Below are 19,239 nucleotides of genomic sequence, written 5' to 3'. Positions count from 1 at the left end.
TGTCTGTGAGCTGCAGGGGATGGCTGAGGAACGTGTTTACTGTGTGTGTGTGTGTGTGTGGTGTTTAGTCTGCGTGTGGCTTCGCAGTGTTTGGACTCCCATGCACCCTGACTGATGTGTTGCTGTGTGCGTCGGCTTTGTTGTGGGTGTATTGGCAGAGTTACGGCGGATGACTAAGATGAAAAGCACTCGCTGACGCTCTGGAAACCAAATCAGCGCAGAGGTGAGGCATGGCGAGCCTTGCGTCGCTGCAACACGCGGCGGTGTACATGGAAACTGTAGTACTGAGGGATCGGTGTGTATTTCCAGCGGTTGAAAGTGTTTGGACTGCAGTACAGTCGATGTGAAGATCTTTCTGCTGCGTTTGTATTCCTTTAGTGGGTTTTTTGTAACCTTCCTCTCATTCTGCAGCAGGGCCTGACCCATGACCTTTAGTTCCTAAGTCGTGTCAAGAATCCTTCAAAAATCCTGGATCCTACACTTCCCACAATGCAACATTCATTAGTTGTACCTCTACTCCTCTACATTGTAGAGACAAATATTGTACTTTATACTGCACTACAGAAATGACTGCAGATTAAGATTTACCAGCAGAACATGGGCCCACAAGAATACAGCATGCTGCTAACAAATGCATCAGTGACATCATTCCAATAGTTTAATATACAAATATAACCGAGTAACCATTCAAAGTACTTCTCCTTTTTATACTTTAAGTGCCTTTTATTCTTTTACTTAAAGAGTAACTTAACACCAGGGTGAAAAAGTCAGTTTGGAACTAAAAGGCCCGCCCCCCATGATGTTTAAAAGAAATGCAGCAAAAGTGCCCTAATGCCCTATGGGCATAATGTGTCATCTAGGGTGCCCCTCCAGCGGAGAAAACGTGATGAGGCTCCCCTCCAGCGGAGAAAACGTGATGAGGCGCCCCTCCAGCGGAGAAAACGTGATGAGGCGCCCCTCCAGAGGAGAAAACGTGATGAGGCGCCCCTCCAGCGGAGAAAACGTAATGAGGCGCCCCTCCAGCGGAGAAAACGTAATGAGGCGCCCCTCCAGTGGAGAAAACGTAATGAGGCACCCCTCCAGCGGAGAAAACGTAATGAGGCGCCCCTCCAGCGGAGAAAACGTAATGAGGCGCCCCTCCAGCGGAGAAAACATAATGAGGCGCCCCTCCAGCGGAGAAAACGTAATGAGGCGCCCCTCCAGTGGAGAAACCTTATTAGGCGCCCCTCCAGTGGAGAAAACGTAATGAGGCGCCCCTCCAGTGGAGAAAGCGTAATGAGGTGCCCCTCCAGCGGAGAAAACGTAATGAGGCACCCCTCCAGTGGAGAAAACGTAATGAGGCACCCCTCCAGTGGAGAAAACGTAATGAGGCGCCCCTCCAGTGGAGAAAGCGTAATGAGGTGCCCCTCCAGCGGAGAAAACGTAATGAGGCACCCCTCCAGTGGAGAAAACGTAATGAGGCGCCCCTCCAGTGGAGAAAACGTAATGAGGCGCCCCTCCAGTGGAGAAAACGTGATGAGGCGCCCCTCCAGCGGAGAAAACGTAATGAGGCGCCCCTCCAGTGGAGAAAACGTGATGAGGTGCCCCTCCAGCGGAGAAAACGTAATGAGGCGCCCCTCCAGTGGAGAAAACGTAATGAGGCGCCCCTCCAGTGGAGAAAGCGTAATGAGGCGCCCCTCCAGTGGAGAAAACGTGATGAGGCGCCCCTCCAGTGGAGAAAACGTGATGAGGCGCCCCTCCAGCGGAGAAAACGTAATGAGGCACCCCTCCAGTGGAGAAAACGTAATGAGGCACCCCTCCAGTGGAGAAAACGTGATGAGGCACCCCTCCAGTGGAGAAAACATGATGAGGTGCCCCTCCAGCGGAGAAAACGTGGAGAGCCCTCTGGGTGGGGCAACCAGAGGGCTCTCCATGTATAAACATGACAAAAGCCCTTCCCGTGGAGAGGAGATGCAGTGTTATAGAGGCTGCTGTAGAAAACTCTGTGCGCTGGTGCTCCACAGCCCGAGTCTGTCACTGCGTATGGCATTGCATGCAATGTTTTTACTGAATTTCTACTGCATTGTACAGCTCGGCTCAACTCGATTCACGTTTGGTATCAGTTTTAGTGATTCTAGTGACAATTCTCTCTGACCAATCAGTGGTCTGAAGGGTTTCAACTCCACCTTCTCGCTTGAAACCTTAACTGAGGCATTACCGCAAAAAGAACCTGATATTATCCACAATTTCTGCGAATGGAAAACCAAAAAAAGTTTACTGGAATCCAAAGGCATAAAACAATAATGTTGTGAAAAATGGCTGATTTGTGGTCAGTGTGCTCAAGCTTAAGGAGTATTGGAACAATCACTGAGGTAAGTTTGGAAAAAAACACTTTTCTTGCCAAACCACTGTTTAACACGGGCAGGAATTTTATCAGCGTGCATTTTGCCATCTGATTAAAAAACCCAAAAAAAACCAAAAAAAAAACACACCAATAAAAATGATTTCACCTTTTACAAATACGTGGTGCAGAAGCCAAGCCGAACTTGTTGTGCATCCCCGAGGCGAAGGCGGAGCTGTGAGAAATGTGATGTGCAGATGGAGCAGCCGGCTCTGAGGGACCCACACGGACTGAACCGCTGGCTAAACCCGGCTCCAACTTTGATCAGTGAGTGCTCCCTACATGCGGAATGACGGTATTACACCGTAACTGCAGTACAGCTCGCTCCTATGAAATACACAACGATTAGACAACATCGATTGACTCAAACACCAGCGAGATCAATTTGGTTCTTTTATTTATTATTTATTCTCTGCAAGTAAAAATATCTTTTTTAAAGTGCATTGGTACAATGTTGAGTTGGCACACGGCAGGTGTCTCCTCCCGTCATTCTGCTCATCAGACACCGCAAACACAAATCCATCTTCAACACAATCTGTGTTGTTTCAAGGACAGAACAGCTCACTTTAGAATTACCGACGTCAGCAACTCCAAATTACAGTTACAAAATCACCAAATCTAGATAATGCTTCACTGACATGCTGGACACCGACTCATCAGTTTGCACTACATTGTCACAAGAACAATTCTAGTCATCACTGCAGACCTCAAGAGAGGCCTTCGATTTGACTTCCAATGATCGCTGAATCATTGTTTTTGTGAATAACCCAAACGGTTTCTGCATGACGGTGCACGATGCTAATCCCCTCGAAATACCAGACACCAGGCAGTGATTCCCTAATGCTTTTATCCAATGATGGTTAGATGGTTTGAGTTATGCAGACATCATGAAATCATTTTCTGATGAGGAAACTAAACTTATCAAAAATGAGTCAGTGATCACGAGAAAATAAAATGTTAGTAATTACACTCATGTATGGAAGCTGAGAGCGGACAAATTATTTTTTCCATTTTGATTATTTAAAGATCTCAAGATTTATAATAAAGTAACTTTTTTTTTTGTCTGAAGATAACGCGATAAACATCTCGTTTTCTCAAGAAACGAGCCGCCAAAAGGTTTTGTTTTCCTCAAGAGAGCTGAACAAAGATCTGGCTTTCTTAAAGGAATAAATCTCAAATTCTCATGAGAAAACAAGCTTCTTTTCAAATCATCAGACACCTCATTTTCCCGAGATAACGGAATAAACATCCAATTTTCATGACAAAAACATTTTGCGAACAAAGCCGCTCTCTGCTTACGTACTGGTGGCGTCTTGTAAACACATTTTAACGTTTCCCTGCATTTCTAAAATAACATAAAAAAAAAGAAACAAATCCATTCTGGCTTGACATCATCTTTAAAGATGTGGAAAATGAACACAAAATGAGCAGGTCCAATACAATAAAGGTTCGGGTCAAACCTAATGCATTTTATATACGGCAGAGATACTGAATAGCACACGTTTGACAACTTCCTCTGCTGTGAGCTTTCACATCCACCAGCCGTCTCTTTGTCATGTGGTCAGTCACATATTGATAATGGCTTTATGTTTCCCTTGGCTTTATCATACAATAATGTGCTTCAGTGATTATTTGGCAATCGTTCATCAACCATGAACCCCTCAGAAGACAAACGTTCACAAACGTGTAAGGAAAAGAGAAAAGGCAACAGTAATTCAGTCATTGAGAACAACTTCAGGTAAGATGTACAGAGTATGCCTTCATCACGTTCTCACATATTATTCATTCTGTGCATTCACGTTTAGAGCTTCCATATCTCGGAATTGTGACTCATAACTATGAGATTCTAACAGTAATCCATCTCATGAGCTGGAGAACTTCACCTAATTATTATAATTCCATAATTCTGATAACACATGGGATACTGAGGAAACTGAGTAACATATATGGAATTCATAATTACTTGCTTTGCTGAACGCAATGTTTACAGGAATGACGAGTCTCCACAAACATATTGAAAATAAGCGAATGAATGGATCCATGTTCATCAGTGAAATATAAAAACAAGAGAGAATGCATGGTGAGGTAAACATGAAGCTATATGAAGACTCCGTTTAGGAATTATGGACAAAATATAACCCACAAGCTGGTCATGAACGTAGACAGACGGCAGATTAATACAGAAGAAACACAACACAACATATTGTAAATAGCCGAGCGTTCAAAAATACATTCACCGTGAGCAAAAAAAAAACCGTATAAAATATATTGAAATAAACTAGTATGGCCCTGTACCCATGTGTGCAAAAACATTGAACAAAAAGATCAAATAAAAAAGACGAAATGTCATTGGCATCAAAGAAAGCTAATGGAATGGAAGTGAAATCGTAAGACTTTGAAATAGAAAAGACACATTTGCAAGAAAGGCTTCTTTTGGCACTGAACCAGTCGGATGAGAAGATCTGGAAGATGTTGTACAGACCTCTCCAGTAAGAGACGGGCCCAGAATGTGTTGAGCAGGGGAAAGTGCTCGCCAAGCTCCATCAAATGTGAATGTGTGTTCCAGTCTTTGTGCTAAGCTAGGCTATTACCACAGTGTCTAAACACGTGTGAAACTGTTAAGACATCGTGGGGCTGTCATTAGCTTAGCTGTGGATTATTTAAATTAAATAAAAAAGGACTTGTACTTGTATTGCAGCCGTGTTTCCATTCAATTGTCAAGCAAATTTTAAACAAACTTTGGAAATGTTGCAAAAAGGAATTGCGCATTTAGTGCGTCTGTATTGACCGGTTTGGAGCAAATGAACTCGGCTACAGAGTAGTTTGGTCAGAAGTTGGCGCTTTAGGCTACACATGGCTGTGATCCGCCAGTAAACAGAGAACAAGAACAACAACAACAAAACAAGTCACCTGGGCCATCTACCCTAACGACACACCACATGGTTTGTTAAACAGAAACATCTGACAAGCCGTCATTGGAAAAAGGTAGGCACTTCAAAAAAAAGTGTGTCGTCTCCCACGCACTAAGCCACGCCCCTAGCTGCCTCGCAGGATGCTGATTGGTCCGTGCACTAGCAGGTCACAAACGCATTACTTGAAGCCCGACACGATTGATTTCTCACATGATACGAGGTCCCGCTATTCTGGCGTGATCTCGTGACACCGCGAGAATTGTGCGATAGAGAAATGGAGAGAGGTCTTCAGGAATTTGTTTCACTTGAGCAAGTTTTAGCTGTTCTTTCATGTCGACTAGTATCGGCCATGTTTCATGCTGTCTGGAGACAAAGACGAAAATTTGGGAGAAAATCAGAGAAGATGCCAAAAGCAGAAAGCTGATCAGTCATGCGAGTTCAATGTTCGCTACGTCAAAATGTATTCGGCAAGAACGTTCCGTATCCCATGTAGCGCCTGAACGCTTTACACAAACACCGCCTCAAGCGAGCGTAAAAACTGTTTGCTTAATTGAGGATTTTTTTTTTCAATCTAATTTTGTCGTTTCCACACCGCCATACTTCAAAATTTGCTTAATAATGTGTGAATGGAAAGACGGCTTGTGACCATGTCAAATGTGAACTTGAGAGCATCTCCCCGTGAACTTGAGAGCATCTCCCCGTGCACTAGAGCTGAGGGTTTGACAGCAAACACACGGATTTCCCAAAATGTCTGATTTAATCTTGAAATGAAGAGATGTTTTAGCCAAACCAAAACAATAAAGAAATGCTGCACAACCGAGGCTTCACACACCGTCAGTCATATTTCATGTGAATGTACTAAAAGTGATGGTTATTGTCTTCTCCTTGGTTATTATCTCCAGAACTTTTCTCAAGACAGCTACAGTGAAAAAGGGAGTATTTCCTCCAGTCCCCAATCCGAGCTACAATATGGTTTGTGTAGTGCGACCACATAATCAGGGTGGCTAATCTTTTTTAGGAATAACAGCTGTTGCTGCGCCTGATGTCAAAATATTTGAAGTCATTGATCAAGTTCCTGAAAGAAGTGTAACTACCGTGACCAGGATTGATTTGATTCATTCTCAGAGTGAATCAAATGAGGCGGTTTGTTTTAATACGGCCGTCTTTTCTTTTCTTCAACATGGCGAAGCAGCTGCCAAACAAACAGACGGCAGAAAAACACAGAGCCAACGTTAACCGGCCGACAGGACGATGAAGAAATCATCAACTTGTTGACTCGACTGAGACGACTCGGTGGTGCCTCTCTGGCCTACCGACTGAACCAAACACACAGAATATTCTTTGGCGCTGGCGCACCGGGCCACATCTGGGGAAACTTAATTCCTGGCGATGGATATATTCTCTCCCTCTGTGTAAAACTGCTCTACCTCTGTGGAGTCCTGTGAAGCTTTTCCACGCGGTTATTTGCTTTTAAAGTGAAGTATGGAAGAGGCTGGTTCAAGTCCAGCTCTCTACCCTGTGAAGTCACTCAGGTCAGACCTGCTACATTCAGAGGATTGGTCCGCTGCAATGCATGCGTTACAGCGTGCATCTCATTATTGTAGTTTCGGCCATATTTTATAAGTAAACGACAGTTTATCCAGATTCTCTAAACCACTTTGTTTAGGAGGTTAAACTCAAAGTGAGTGGACGCTTAAAAAGACAACAGTCTTCTGTTCACTGAACTGACGGAGAGGAGGCTTTGTTGAGCTGCACAAGGTTGCACACGGTAATAACAAGGGCCATAAGACTGACATGTTGTCGGCTAATGGCTACGAGTAGCTCTCTGCTACTTTCATTTCCTCAAATTAGAAGTAATTAGTTCATTTCTAGGAAATTAAATTCACGTCTCTGACATAACATCCACAAATATGCTTTGGTCCTTAATAGGGCTCTCACTTTATATTCCAAATTTGAACATTCGCTCGAATGTGGGAAAAGAATGTTGGTGTTGGTTCAAATTTGTTCCAACTCGATTTTCTTTGTTTTTTCTCAAGAGACAGCCCTCAATGAGCTCTACATTCTTCTGCAAAGGTACAATAACTCAAACAATTTTGACATATTTTTCAGTAAGACATGAGAAATAAAAAATAAATCTGCTGCGTTTATCACCTTGGAAGCATCCCGTTTAGTCCAGCCAGCCTGGAACCGACCACAGCTGGACTGAGGTTGTGTCGAGGGCCAATAGAACTAGAGTTACATCCAGGTAACCGCTTATTTTGCTGCTCCACATTTGGCAAAACTGGGACAAGCCAAACTCCTCACATTCAAACCATCGAAGAAAGGAAAGCAGGGAGAGAAGGAAGCGTTAACTGGAACATTTGTGGTAGGAACAGATCAGAGACTGCTTCAGGGTCAGTTCAGTGAGCTGGTGCTCAAGTTTAGTCCATTCCTCCTTCTCCATGAACCGTCTACACTCACCTTGTGAATTCACAGCATTGCCGCGTTACCATCCAGTCCATAGTCTCAGATTCAAAGCGCAAAAAAAGATCCCCGCGCATTGTGCTTAGCCCTCCCCCCCCCCCCCTCCCTCTCACACCCCGGAGTCTGAGTACATGCCGTTGATGAGGTAGTCCACCTGGGTGTAGTCTTTCCTCCTGTAGCTCTCGTAGGCCTGCGTGACGAATACGGCCACCGTGACCAAGAAGAAGAGCAGGCCGAAGAGCAGGACCGCTAGTAGAGACGCCGTGTCCACCAGCTGGCTGGTCAGAGCTCCTCCCGCTACGTCTACCACGGCGACCCTCGTTCCCGAGGAGACGGGCTTGTCGCGATCGGCGGTAGCGCTGGTACTGGTGACGGTCGTAGGAGCTCTGGGTAAAGAGGTCTGAACCGGTGGCATCCCGGTGCTCGGGGCGTTTGGCTGTGGCGGGGCAGCTGATGGTGGTGGTGGAGGGGACGTCTTTGTACCTGTGGTTGTAGGAAGAACGACGCTTGTGTTAGCTTTTGTGAGTGTGGTTGTTGCGTCTGCAGTTGTTGCAGGTTGTTCTGCAGCTTTAGTTGTTGGTTCTGCGGTAGATGTTCTTGTTCTTGTTCTTGTTGTAGTAGACGCTGCCGTTGTAGTAGACGTTGCCGTAGTTGTAGACGTTGCGGCTTTAGAAGTAACCAGTGAAGCGGTTGTGTGTACATTCGTCACATGCTCCATAGTAGTGGATGTAGTAGTGCTGGGTCCAGTATGAGCAACCTGTGTGGAAAAGCCTGTGCTTGTAAAAGGAAGAGGGACTGTAGTCCGAGTGACCGTCGCCGGTAATGGACCCTGATGGACTAGTGATGCCAGCTGCTGATTGGGTAGTTGGTTTATTGAGTCATTAACTGTGCGGTTGGATGAAGACGAGTCGGGAAGGGAGTGGTCCTCCGGTTTGCCTTTTGAGTTAGTTTTCAGATACAGATCTGTGGCATTTACACCTACACCACATGGGGAACAGACAACACCATGAATGACCAAGTGAAAAAGAAGGTAAACAACATCAATTAACTATAAAACACATTGCAATCTCCACCAAAGTCGATGCAAACACTTTCAGTAACTTCTTCAACTTGCAGAATATCAGTTTATCTATCTCTCCATCTCTAATAGTTTAGCCTGCTGCAGTGCAGCTGAGGAGGTTAGCAGAAGGCTAAGCTAAACTATTAGGAACTATTCTCTCCATCTCTGAATCGCTATGATGATATTGAAGCTCGTTAGAGCTTCAATATCCCAGTTTTTGTTATCACATGTATGAGATGTCGATTCGGGTACCCGACAACACAACAAGATGATATTTCTGATGTGTAACTTTATCCCCCTGAGGTGATTGTTTGCCTCCAGTCATCAAAGTGACTAAGTCCACTTCTTATATACAGTCTATGATATAAATGCAGCTTAAATACTGAAAAAATCCCGCAGTTTTAAAAACAAGTTACCAGCTTTTGGTTTGGAATTAAAACAGCTGCATACTTATATACACATTTATCTACATATTAGTAAAGGCATCTTCTACTTTTTTCAGCTGTATCATGTGTCCACAGCTCCTTCGTGTATAGATCTTGGCTAATACTCACATGCTGTGGAGCAGTTAGCTTGTGTTGTGTCGGGCTGGGTTACGGGCTCGGCCGGAACCGGGTCCCTTCTGGATACTGAGGAGGAGCAGTCAGTGAGGAGCAGCAGCAGGCAGAGGAGGCGAAGACACACAGATGGACTCAGCTGGAGCGTTGAGGGACACGGGGACATGGTGGGCTGGGGAGGCATTGACACACACACTCACATAGGCCTACAGCGAATTAACACACACACTCACATACACTCAACAGGCACAGTCAGGTGCACACACAGGGAGTTGAGGCTCAGCTGAAATGGGAGGATGGAATCCAGGAGGAAGTGAAGGCAGCATCCACTCTCTGGACCTGCACAAGACACCAACACCAACCATTAGAGACACTATTATGTTTTGATGCATTTGAAAGCAAAGACGCTTCTAATAGATGTGTTCAAGGACGCTCAGACTTTTGACACTTGAGTCGGCTGTTCAACAGCAAACAAAACAAGGTCCAGTCTGGTGTTCTATTTTTTTTTTTTTTTTATTATCGAAAAATAAATGTCAAAACTTTTTGACTTCCTTGCTCCGTCTGTGGCATTCAGCCCCATGCCCATTCATTCCTAGTGATGTAAACCTTTAAAGACGCCTCACAATTAGTTTTCATCCTAAAAAACAAATCACTAATATCCTCAAACAGCTGGTCACTGTAGTTATTAAACATTGTTCAAACAGGAGGAAATGGGGCATTTGTTGGGGACTATTTTCAGCGGCGGATTAATCCACATTTGGTGCTCTAGTGAGTGTTTGTGGCAGCAGGATGGTGTATTTGGGATGGACTCAGAATAAACGATAGTGTGTGTTCATGGTGATGAATGAACATGTCATCCAGTGCAACAGTGTGGCTCACATCTTATGTGATGGAGCTCTGTGGCACAGAGATGAAGATACATCAGGCTTTGATACACACACACACACACACACACACACACACACACACACACACACACACACACACACACACTTTTGGTTTGAGCTCACATTATTACAGTACAAACACATTGCTCTCAGCCTTTTACTGTGAAATGTCATCAAGGCTTCCAGCACAGAGGAGTTTGGTTTAAGGCTGTCCACAGCTGACAGAGAGCTGCACTGGAAGACAAACGTGAGGACTGACTGCCATCTAGTGTCAGAACAAGGTAGTGCAGTAGAGCAGTCATTCATGGTCATGTGATGCAAAAGAAAAAGCCTGAAACCTTTCCCCCCAGAGGTATGATTTTACATAAATAAATGTTATTTTACACCAGGATCAAGTTCAAGAAGCTTCTTATATTGAATATGTAACCTGGAGATGAAAATGCAATTCAGCTTCACGGTTGGATTAAGCAGCAGGCGATGCATGAAGTATTTGTTTTTCAATTCTTCTGAGGTGACACTTTGAGGACTCTCTACTTTTTGTTAAGCGAAACTCAAATTGGGACAAAAGAGAAACACCTTTAGCCCACCTTCACGAATTTCACAGCCTTGAAGCATTTGGTTGGATTTGGAGCTGTGGTTGTTGACTATGTTCAAACCCTACTCCTTACACTGGTTCAACTTCCACTGCAACTTCTGCTTCCAAACACCTACACTGACTTTACAGGGCCTTGAATTGATGTCAGAGCTTAAAAGGTGATACAAAAATAGCACAAGTCTGTCATTGTGAATTTTTTTTGGTCATTAGCAAACATCATAATCTAGATTCTGTAGCATTCAGTCAGAAATCAATATCTTTCTGAGCTCACCCTGTACGATTTAAACACGTTTACGTATATGAAAGAACCATTCAGGGGACATTTGACGAACACCCTCCTCATCTTCCTCAAAAATGGACATCACAGTGGTTCCCTCTTTGTCAGAAAGCCTAGAAACAAGGTTGTCTCCTGAATGGTTGGTCATTGTGGTTAATCAAACCACATTCGAACACACACAGAATCCTCCATACTGCTGTGCCACACAGAAACAACTGAACAAGATGCCAACTGGCCTTGGGCTGGCCACCGCTATAAAAATGCTCTGGCTCTGCCACTGTGTCAAAGGTCTATTGGTTTTATTGATTGTAGCTTAGCTTCATGCTCCTTTAATCTCCAACATGGCTTTTAACAAAGCATTTGTTTCACATCTCGACGTTTGCAGGTGAGAGTAGGTGAGTTGATCTATTGGTAGAAACACAAAAGACGGGGCAGGAGGAAGAGACGACGGAGGAGAAGCTGGGAGGAGACAGAGGACAACAAAGTCACGGTGGGAAGAGATCAGGACACGTAAAAAAAAAGAGAACTGAATGAGAGGTATTAATGAACCGAGTGAGAAAGATGAGACAAAGGATCAGAGTCGGACAGAAAAAGACAGGGGGACACACGACCAACAACAAATCCACCTGGACCTCATGGGATTTCTTTACATATCAATGCCAGGACAGTAAATTGGCAGAGCCTCCAAGTAAGCTTATGATTGTACATCTATTGAGAACTGTTATTTATGAAAGCACTGACATTAAAGTCACTGAGGTCTCGCAGTTGGACAAAGCTTTAACGAGGGCTGGTGCCATTCAGCTCCAGCACCCGCCCTCAATGTCAACAGGACACACTCAAAGGTCGGTGCAGATGCCTACGTGGAGGAAAGTAGTGAGCCAGCATTGAAGTTAAGACAGTAGAACGCCTCAGGACCAATCTCTGTTCAATAACCGAGCTGTTTAAAACGTTGCCTCTGCACATAACAGAGAAACTCTTTGTGACATCAATTTAAACAGCCTACCAACCAACCAACGCATTACGGTATATCAACAAATACCTTGATAATCCAAAACATATTCCAATACACTTCAACGTTAACCCAAGAGCACTGAACATATATATATATAGATCATGTATGCTTGTAACCGTGGTGCGCTAACATTACACTGACCAGAATATACTGCTCACTTTACGAATGAGTTATTATGTTCCTGCTGGATAAATAAGCCACGGGACGACCAATTAGCAGAGAAAACGGAACTGTAGAAAGTTGCCAACTCTAACTAACGGTATTTCGGATGAGAAACACCAAAGTTTAGCCCGTATTCTACTGACGTTACTGCTAACGCGGTAACATGAATCAACACGTAGTTTAAACGCCAATGGCTGAAGTTCACTGTGGATACAATGTGTTTCAAATGCTACAGGTAACGTTAGTTAACATGCCAGAACAGGGTGTACTTAGAATGAGTTCACGTTAACGGAAAGATAACATAACATCCACATTGTAGCCCAGCTAATGCTAACATGCCGTTTTGATTAGCGTGGGTTATCTGGATAACCTAACGCAACCGCTAACGTGCTAACTGCAATAAATGTGACTTCGGACACTTACCAGCGGTATGTTGTGATTGATTCAATGAACACAACGAGCACAGACAGACGAACAGATAGCCAGGTGACACTCCACACTTCCTGTAAGCAGGAGGTAAGCTTCTTCTTCTCCAGCTTTATTTCTGGCAGCGTTGATTTATCATCGGCGAATTTCTGCCCTCTGCAGTTCACACCAAACTAAAACCAGACAATTTAAAAAAGGCATACTCTTGCTGCTGTTTGCGGCAATATGTAAAATAAAATAAAATAATACTTGCTACATCTGTGGCATTCAACCCCATGCCCATTCATTCCTACCTTTAAAAACGTCTCGCAATTAGTTTTCATCCTAAAAAAAACCAATCACTATTGTCCTCAAACAGCTGGTCACTCACTGTTATCCCGAACTAGTTGACTTTACTAGAAAATTACGTGGAAAGCCGTTGCCTCAAACCATTTAAGTTTTTACACATGGAAGAACTAAACAGATCAAGTTGTGTTAACATAGAACCTTAAATGGATGCAGTAGACAAATTTAAGTCCACATTAGTAATCGTTACTAAAAATCATTAGTTCACTTGAATTATTTATTTTCTTTCGTCTAAGTTTAATGAAATAACTATTTTAAGTTCAACATACATAAGCATATATAAACAAATCACTAATAGAACATTATTTATTGCTACTTAAGACCATTAGTTTATTTAAGTAATGTCTTCACTTTTAATAAAATTAATTATACTATTTGATTTTGAGATTTAATGCGTTTCAAGAAAATTGTACAGAACTCCTCAGTAAGGAAAGTAGCTATTGGCTGTCCTAAAAGTCGCTAGAAGTCGCTAAATGACGTCATCGCCCAATTTGCATAATTGTAATGGGCACTGTAGGAGAGAGGAATAACGTCGTGGGAGAGACAAAAAGTGAGTCAAAAACACCCTAAATATGCTTAGAACTACAAATGAACATTCCTCTGTTGTCGTTTTAGGGAACCTTGAAATTGTGAAACTGTACAGGCCATGTTTGGGTGACAGAGTTCAAGGGGGACCTCGACACTGTCACGAGAACTGTCTGTTCCCACGACATTTGCCCAGGTTCCCACAGAGACAGACACCTGCTGGTCTTTGAAGGGGCATGGGAGAGCCTCGAAACAGTGAAATAGTAAAACAGCATAGGAGTGATCATGGTGCACAAAGGAAACAGAGGTCATCCACAGGTCAGAGGGTGCCTTGTCACAGACACAAGATCTGTACCTGCACCTACAATATTATCAAATAATATACAAAGTAACACATTTTAATCAATTTGGGTTTGGAGGGTGGTGGTGGGTGGGGTGGGTGGGGGGGGGGGGGGGTCAGACTGCAGCTGGGACTGCTGCGCGAGGGGCTACTGTGAGACTGACCGCCTGTGCTTTGGGACGGCGGAGGGGCTCACGGCAGCATTTCTTTAACTTGATGCAGACTCTTAGACCCTCACACGCTGCAGTGTGTTCACCAGCAACTATAGGGGGCAGTGGCCTCTTCCCGAATGACTTAAAGGAAATATTTGACTTTTTTTCTCATTTCAAATAAGAACATTTAATTGAGGTGACATTTTGGTTATAGTGTCATCCAGATTGTAAACCTAAATAAATATAAAATCCATAAGTACACAGCCAACACAAGGGAAACAGGTCACTATTACAGAGTGATCTGTTTGTGATCAGTAACCACCTCACTGAAGATCCACTAGGGTGTCATTAAAACTCAACTGTCCTGCCAACCATGACTGGCAAAACTAGTGCTACCTGTATTACCGTTTGTCCTCCTACCAATGTTCCTGTTACTGTCTCTACTTCCACTGCTAAATAAACACTTTCCTCTAGTGGTGTACAGGTTGGATTTCTACTATCATCCACTAGTATAGGTCTTCTGTATATATCAGGTTATATAGAGATTAACTGCTATTGCAATGGAGTTTTTTTCAAGTTTCAAGATATATATATATACAGTATATATACTATACTGTATATATATACTGTATATATACAGAGAGAGATAGGGACACAGAGAGAATACAAACATACAAGGGCTAGAATATAAGATATAAGTAATCATAAAATATAAAATGAAGTATTATAAACTTGTAGAAGACATATATAGAATAAAGAGCTTGAAACTTGAAACTAGTCTGAAACCCCGTGCACATACAAACTATGCGCGTGACACGAGTGCACAGAACAGTATCCAGGAGCGGAAAAGTATCCTCCTGTGGCGGGGGAGCATTTCTGCTCCGCGTGCAGGAAATGCGGTCCCGCGAGCACGGGGCAGTATTGAGCGCGAGCCCGACCCACCCCACGCTTTCGCAACGCTCGTTCTCTGGTCCGTTCTCCTCATACATCGTCGGCTGGTCCAGGTGACTTTAGTGGGCCGGATGGAACAGACAGACGGCTGGTGTTCCTGTCCTCTGATCGCAATGGTCGTGCCGTGAGCGTCCCGAGAGTTATCGACGCTCATGTGCACGTTCAGTAGTTGCCTATATATTCAGTTCATCATAAACATGAGCACCTACACGAGCCCTCTACCAAAAGTATTTTTTGAGATGTAATAGGTGTAAGTATTTTAAATATGGCTTATATGGAAGAAGAGACTCCTTCTGTATCATCAGGTTCCTCCTAATAACTGCAGGGGTCGCTTACCAGCGTTTCATGCGAACAGTTCGCGGAAGCGTGATATCAGGGTTATATGAGGACACGTCCCGCGCGCCCGGTCACGGAGTCAGATACCCAGAGGTGCGGCGGCCAATTAAATTCCGGCGCTGCCCGAGGCTGTCAACGTAACGGCCTCCCTCCCTCCCTCACACACACACACACGCGCGCGCGCACTAACGCACACACTGCGTCTGGCACTTGGAGTGAAAAACAGAAAGTAAGGCCAGCTAGTATCAGTAGTAACGTCAACAGTAGACCTGCTCGGTTGTACCGTCCCTGTCCTCCAGTCCTTTGGGCCAGCAGCACCGACCCGTCGCTATGTCTCTGCCCGCCGTCTCCCGCCTTCTCAGGAGCGCTCTGAGGACTCAGCTCGTCCCTGCGGCCAATTTGTCGTCCAAACCGGCCAAACACAACATCACTGCTGCGGTGAGTTTACGTTCACTTCTACACGAAATAACATTCACGAACACTGACATAACATGAACACATGTTCACCGCAGCGCGAGCATTAGCTTTATTAAGTGCTATCGTTTTAATAGCAGCTGATATGACGGAGCATATAATCCAGACGCGGGGCTCACTTTCCCCCGACGGCGTCAAACTTCACATGTCATGCTTCACTAATAGCTTACTTAAATGGGATTTGTATTACCCTATTTATTTATCCTGCTGTGCACCATGCACACTTTTTAGGAATTTTATCTGATCAAATTGATTTATTTTTAACTCTTTCAACAAGTGCGTCAGCACTTCGCCATTATTCCGCTTAAATCCAACACGTAGACGTCTCTGCCAGCTCAGACACAATCAGCAAGATAAGGACAATGGCAATGTTCATATATCATAAAGTCTTTTATATTCGGTCCACAATGATTTAGTCGGCGTTTACTTTACTGTAACAGGCTGCATATTGTGTAGTCGCTGTGTAAACTGTTGAGCAAGTGCCAAAAGACTGACCTTGATGTTGATCACTGTCAGACTGATTTCAGTCTTAGTCACATGACCTCATGAACTATAAGAGGAGTTATTCAGCGCCATTACATGTTCGGTTACACGGAGCTCATTAGTTTCCACATTTGGAGAGGGATGGCTTAATAATAGCATTATTATTATAATTATAATTATTATAAAGAGCATTTTAAAACGACGTATTGATAAGGCTATAGAATGGCATTAGCATGAGAGGGGGCTGGGGTCAGTTGGAAACATGTTTGCCCAAGTTACAACTAGAAAACAAAAATTAAGCAGAAACCTTAGATTTTTCTAAATTAATGTTACGTATGAATGTCCTCTGTGTGTAAATAGTTACAGAAGAGTTTTCACTTTATGAAGAAGATGAAATGCATTGATTGGCCCAGCGTGTGTTCGAAACGTGTTGCACCGGGCCAACCATAGCTTGTGTACTTATCCATGACGCTGATGCTTTGAGAAGTGTGTCATATTTTAGTATAAACCGACTGTTTTGTTATTGATGCTAATACATATATGCAATATTTAATATCAGTATTTGAGGATAGTAATGAAAACAATGATCTAATATTCATTTCTATCACAAATAGACAATATAATCCAAGATGCGTTTTGAGCATAAAGCGTCCTAGGGTACGAGATGCAAACAAAACGAGCGCTTCGCGTATCAAAACGTTGCTCCATAGCGCCACATGGTGGCCAAAACCCTCCGCAGGGTGCCTTTAAACCCTCACCACAGGCTTCCATGTGACTCTAATACATGTAGATATATCTGACTGAAGCTTTGTTTTTCCTGCTGCTACTTTCCTCTTCACAGAGGAAAGACACCAAGCGACAGGGAGAGTGCTTTATAGAGTTTGTTATTGTTTAGAACACTAACCAAACCAGCCACATGGTCCCGATATGGCTTTAATATCTTATCAGTCTAATTATCAGGACAGAGAGCAGAAATGTAAGAATGGCCAGACAAATAATTGACAATTGTGACTGTTTTGATTTGATCGGGACATCGGGACCGTCTTCTAATAGGTCACATTTCATTAGAAAACGAAGGTGCTCGAGCCGCTGCCCGTGCTCCGTTTTTTTGGAGGACTTTTTGAGTCCTGAAAATAGAGATGGGTAGAGTGATGTTTGTGGATTGAACCTAACAGACTACAGAATCTAAGAGCAGTCTTTTCTGCCAAAGATAACAGCAACCCTCTGCTTTATACTGACCAAATACGGACACAAGTGTAGTAAACAACAACTGCTATTCTGAACCACTAAAGCTTCATCGGATACCAAAATAGGAAAAGAGATTGGGTTCAACCATTCCCTTCCTGTTGTTTTGGAGTTTCAGTAAGGTTGCTGTGAACTGATGGGACTAATGAGTGTGTATTGTGTTTACCACCCTTAATAAAATGAATTATCTCCACCAGAAAAGTCTGGGCGGATATTATGTGTTTGAGTTGTGTGTGTGTGTATGTGCATTTGTCCGTCCATCCACGGTTAATCTCGCATACTACTGGACCCATCAGCCTAATACTGTTATGCTGTGGAGCATTTGGAGGCATAAAGATATTAAGTTTATGTTTTCGGATTAACCGTCCGTCCCATTCTCGTGAACGCGATATCTCAGGAACGTCTGGAAGGAATTTCCTCAAATTTGGCGCAAACGTCCACAAAGTGTCAAGGTCACTGTGATCTCACAAAAGCACGTTTTGGGCCATAACTGAAGAATTCATATGATAATGATGACAATTCCATACAAATGTCATTAAATGATGATGTTGGACAGACATGGATGTAAACTGCTAACTTGACTGGTTGGCGGAGGCGTACAACCGCGTGGTGGTAATTATAATTGATTACACTTGTGGTTGCGGCGATTCACACTTTTTGAAAAACATATTCGTTGACTGTGTTATACCGTCCTCGACTGCTGACTCAGCACTACTCTGAACCGTCCGGTAGGTGAAGAAACTGCTTCCGACGGGTCCCAAACGTGGCTGCAGTAGTATTCCTGATCTATTTTACTTTTATTTTTAACACTGATCAACATGATTGTGTTTCATTGGGGTTCATTCAAACTAACATGACGGCAGTGGTCGTTCCAGACACACCTGGTGGAGATCTGCACTCTACTCTTTTCTAGTTTATATTATTCTCAGGGGGCATTAGAGAATTAAAGGTATTTTCACATGCTGCTAAAATCCATCCTTTTGTCTCCGTGTGTCCCTCAGGAGCAGGCAGTAGCTATGACTGCCCTGTTCGTGGCCATCTTGGGTCCCTCCGGCTGGATACTGTCTCACCTGGAGGACTACAAGAAGGGGCATTAGAGGAGGAGGAGGAAGAAGAGGGAGAGGAGAGTATCATTCCGGCCCAGATGAAGATGCAGATCAGTCGGCCCACTCTCCCTCCAGGTCTCTCGCTCTGCTCCGTCGTTCTTCGGCCGACGAGACCAAGTTCCAGTTGTTCGCGCATTTCTGACCTGTGATAACGTGCATCTGCGCACAAGCTCTTACCAATAAATACATGTTCAGTACATAGAAGAGTGGGCTCAGTGTGTGCGATGTCGTGATTGTAGTAAAGATTGAAACTGCGCTGATAAGACTCACAGGGCTGCAACTAAAGATTATTTCCAAGTTGGATTCATCTGTCAATTATTTCTTAACTAACAGAGTTAGCATACTAAATGTCAGAAAAACAAATCATCACAGCTGGAGTTTTGTCCGTCCAACGGTCCAAACCCCAAAGATATTCAGTTTATAGTGATAGAAAGAGAAAAGAGCTGGAGCTGGAGAATGTTTTGACACTTTTGCTTCATAAGAAGCTGAAACCTTTGAAGAAAACAGTTGTGGCTGCATTTAGTCCACTAATGGATGGACTAACCAGGTAA

The 19,239-nt window shown here is 43.7% G+C and overlaps 1 protein-coding gene across 2 annotated transcripts; it reads right to left on the bottom strand.

Annotated features, from left to right (window-relative positions):
• Positions 1 to 5,976: 5,976 nt before the first annotated feature.
• cunh11orf24 (chromosome unknown C11orf24 homolog) lies at positions 5,977 to 13,190 on the bottom strand. 2 transcript variants are annotated; one of them, XM_076075945.1, is made up of 3 exons: positions 12,729 to 13,190; positions 9,370 to 9,711; positions 5,977 to 8,733 (listed from the first exon to the last, which is right to left on the bottom strand). In XM_076075945.1, exons 2-3 carry the CDS (start codon positions 9,554 to 9,556, stop codon positions 7,865 to 7,867), a joined length of 1,056 nt encoding a protein of 351 aa, XP_075932060.1. In that variant the 5' UTR covers positions 9,557 to 9,711; positions 12,729 to 13,190; the 3' UTR covers positions 5,977 to 7,864. The 2 variants fall into 2 exon arrangements, with proteins under 2 accessions (XP_075932060.1, XP_075932053.1); XM_076075938.1 differs by lacking the exon at positions 12,729 to 13,190 and having other exon boundaries at positions 9,370 to 12,712.
• Between the last annotated feature and the right edge of the window lie 6,049 nt (positions 13,191 to 19,239).

This window comes from Anarhichas minor, unplaced genomic scaffold (genome assembly GCF_050575085.1).
Source record: "Anarhichas minor isolate MPS153535 unplaced genomic scaffold, ASM5057508v1 ptg000005l, whole genome shotgun sequence".
Taxonomy (NCBI): Eukaryota; Metazoa; Chordata; class Actinopteri; order Perciformes; family Anarhichadidae; genus Anarhichas; species Anarhichas minor.
This window is presented reverse-complemented; position numbering and strand designations above follow the sequence as displayed.

What these genes read in the sequence shown, in the direction of transcription:
- cunh11orf24 (XM_076075945.1), bottom strand. Translation starts at nt 9,556, where the DNA reads ATGCCTCCCCAGCCCACCATGTCCCCGTGTCCCTCAACGCTCCAGCTG. An exon ending in AGCTAACTGCTCCACAGCAT is followed by an intron (nt 8,734 to 9,369) that starts GTGAGTATTAGC and finishes CATGTGGTGTAG; the next exon opens with GTGTAAATGCCACAGATCTG.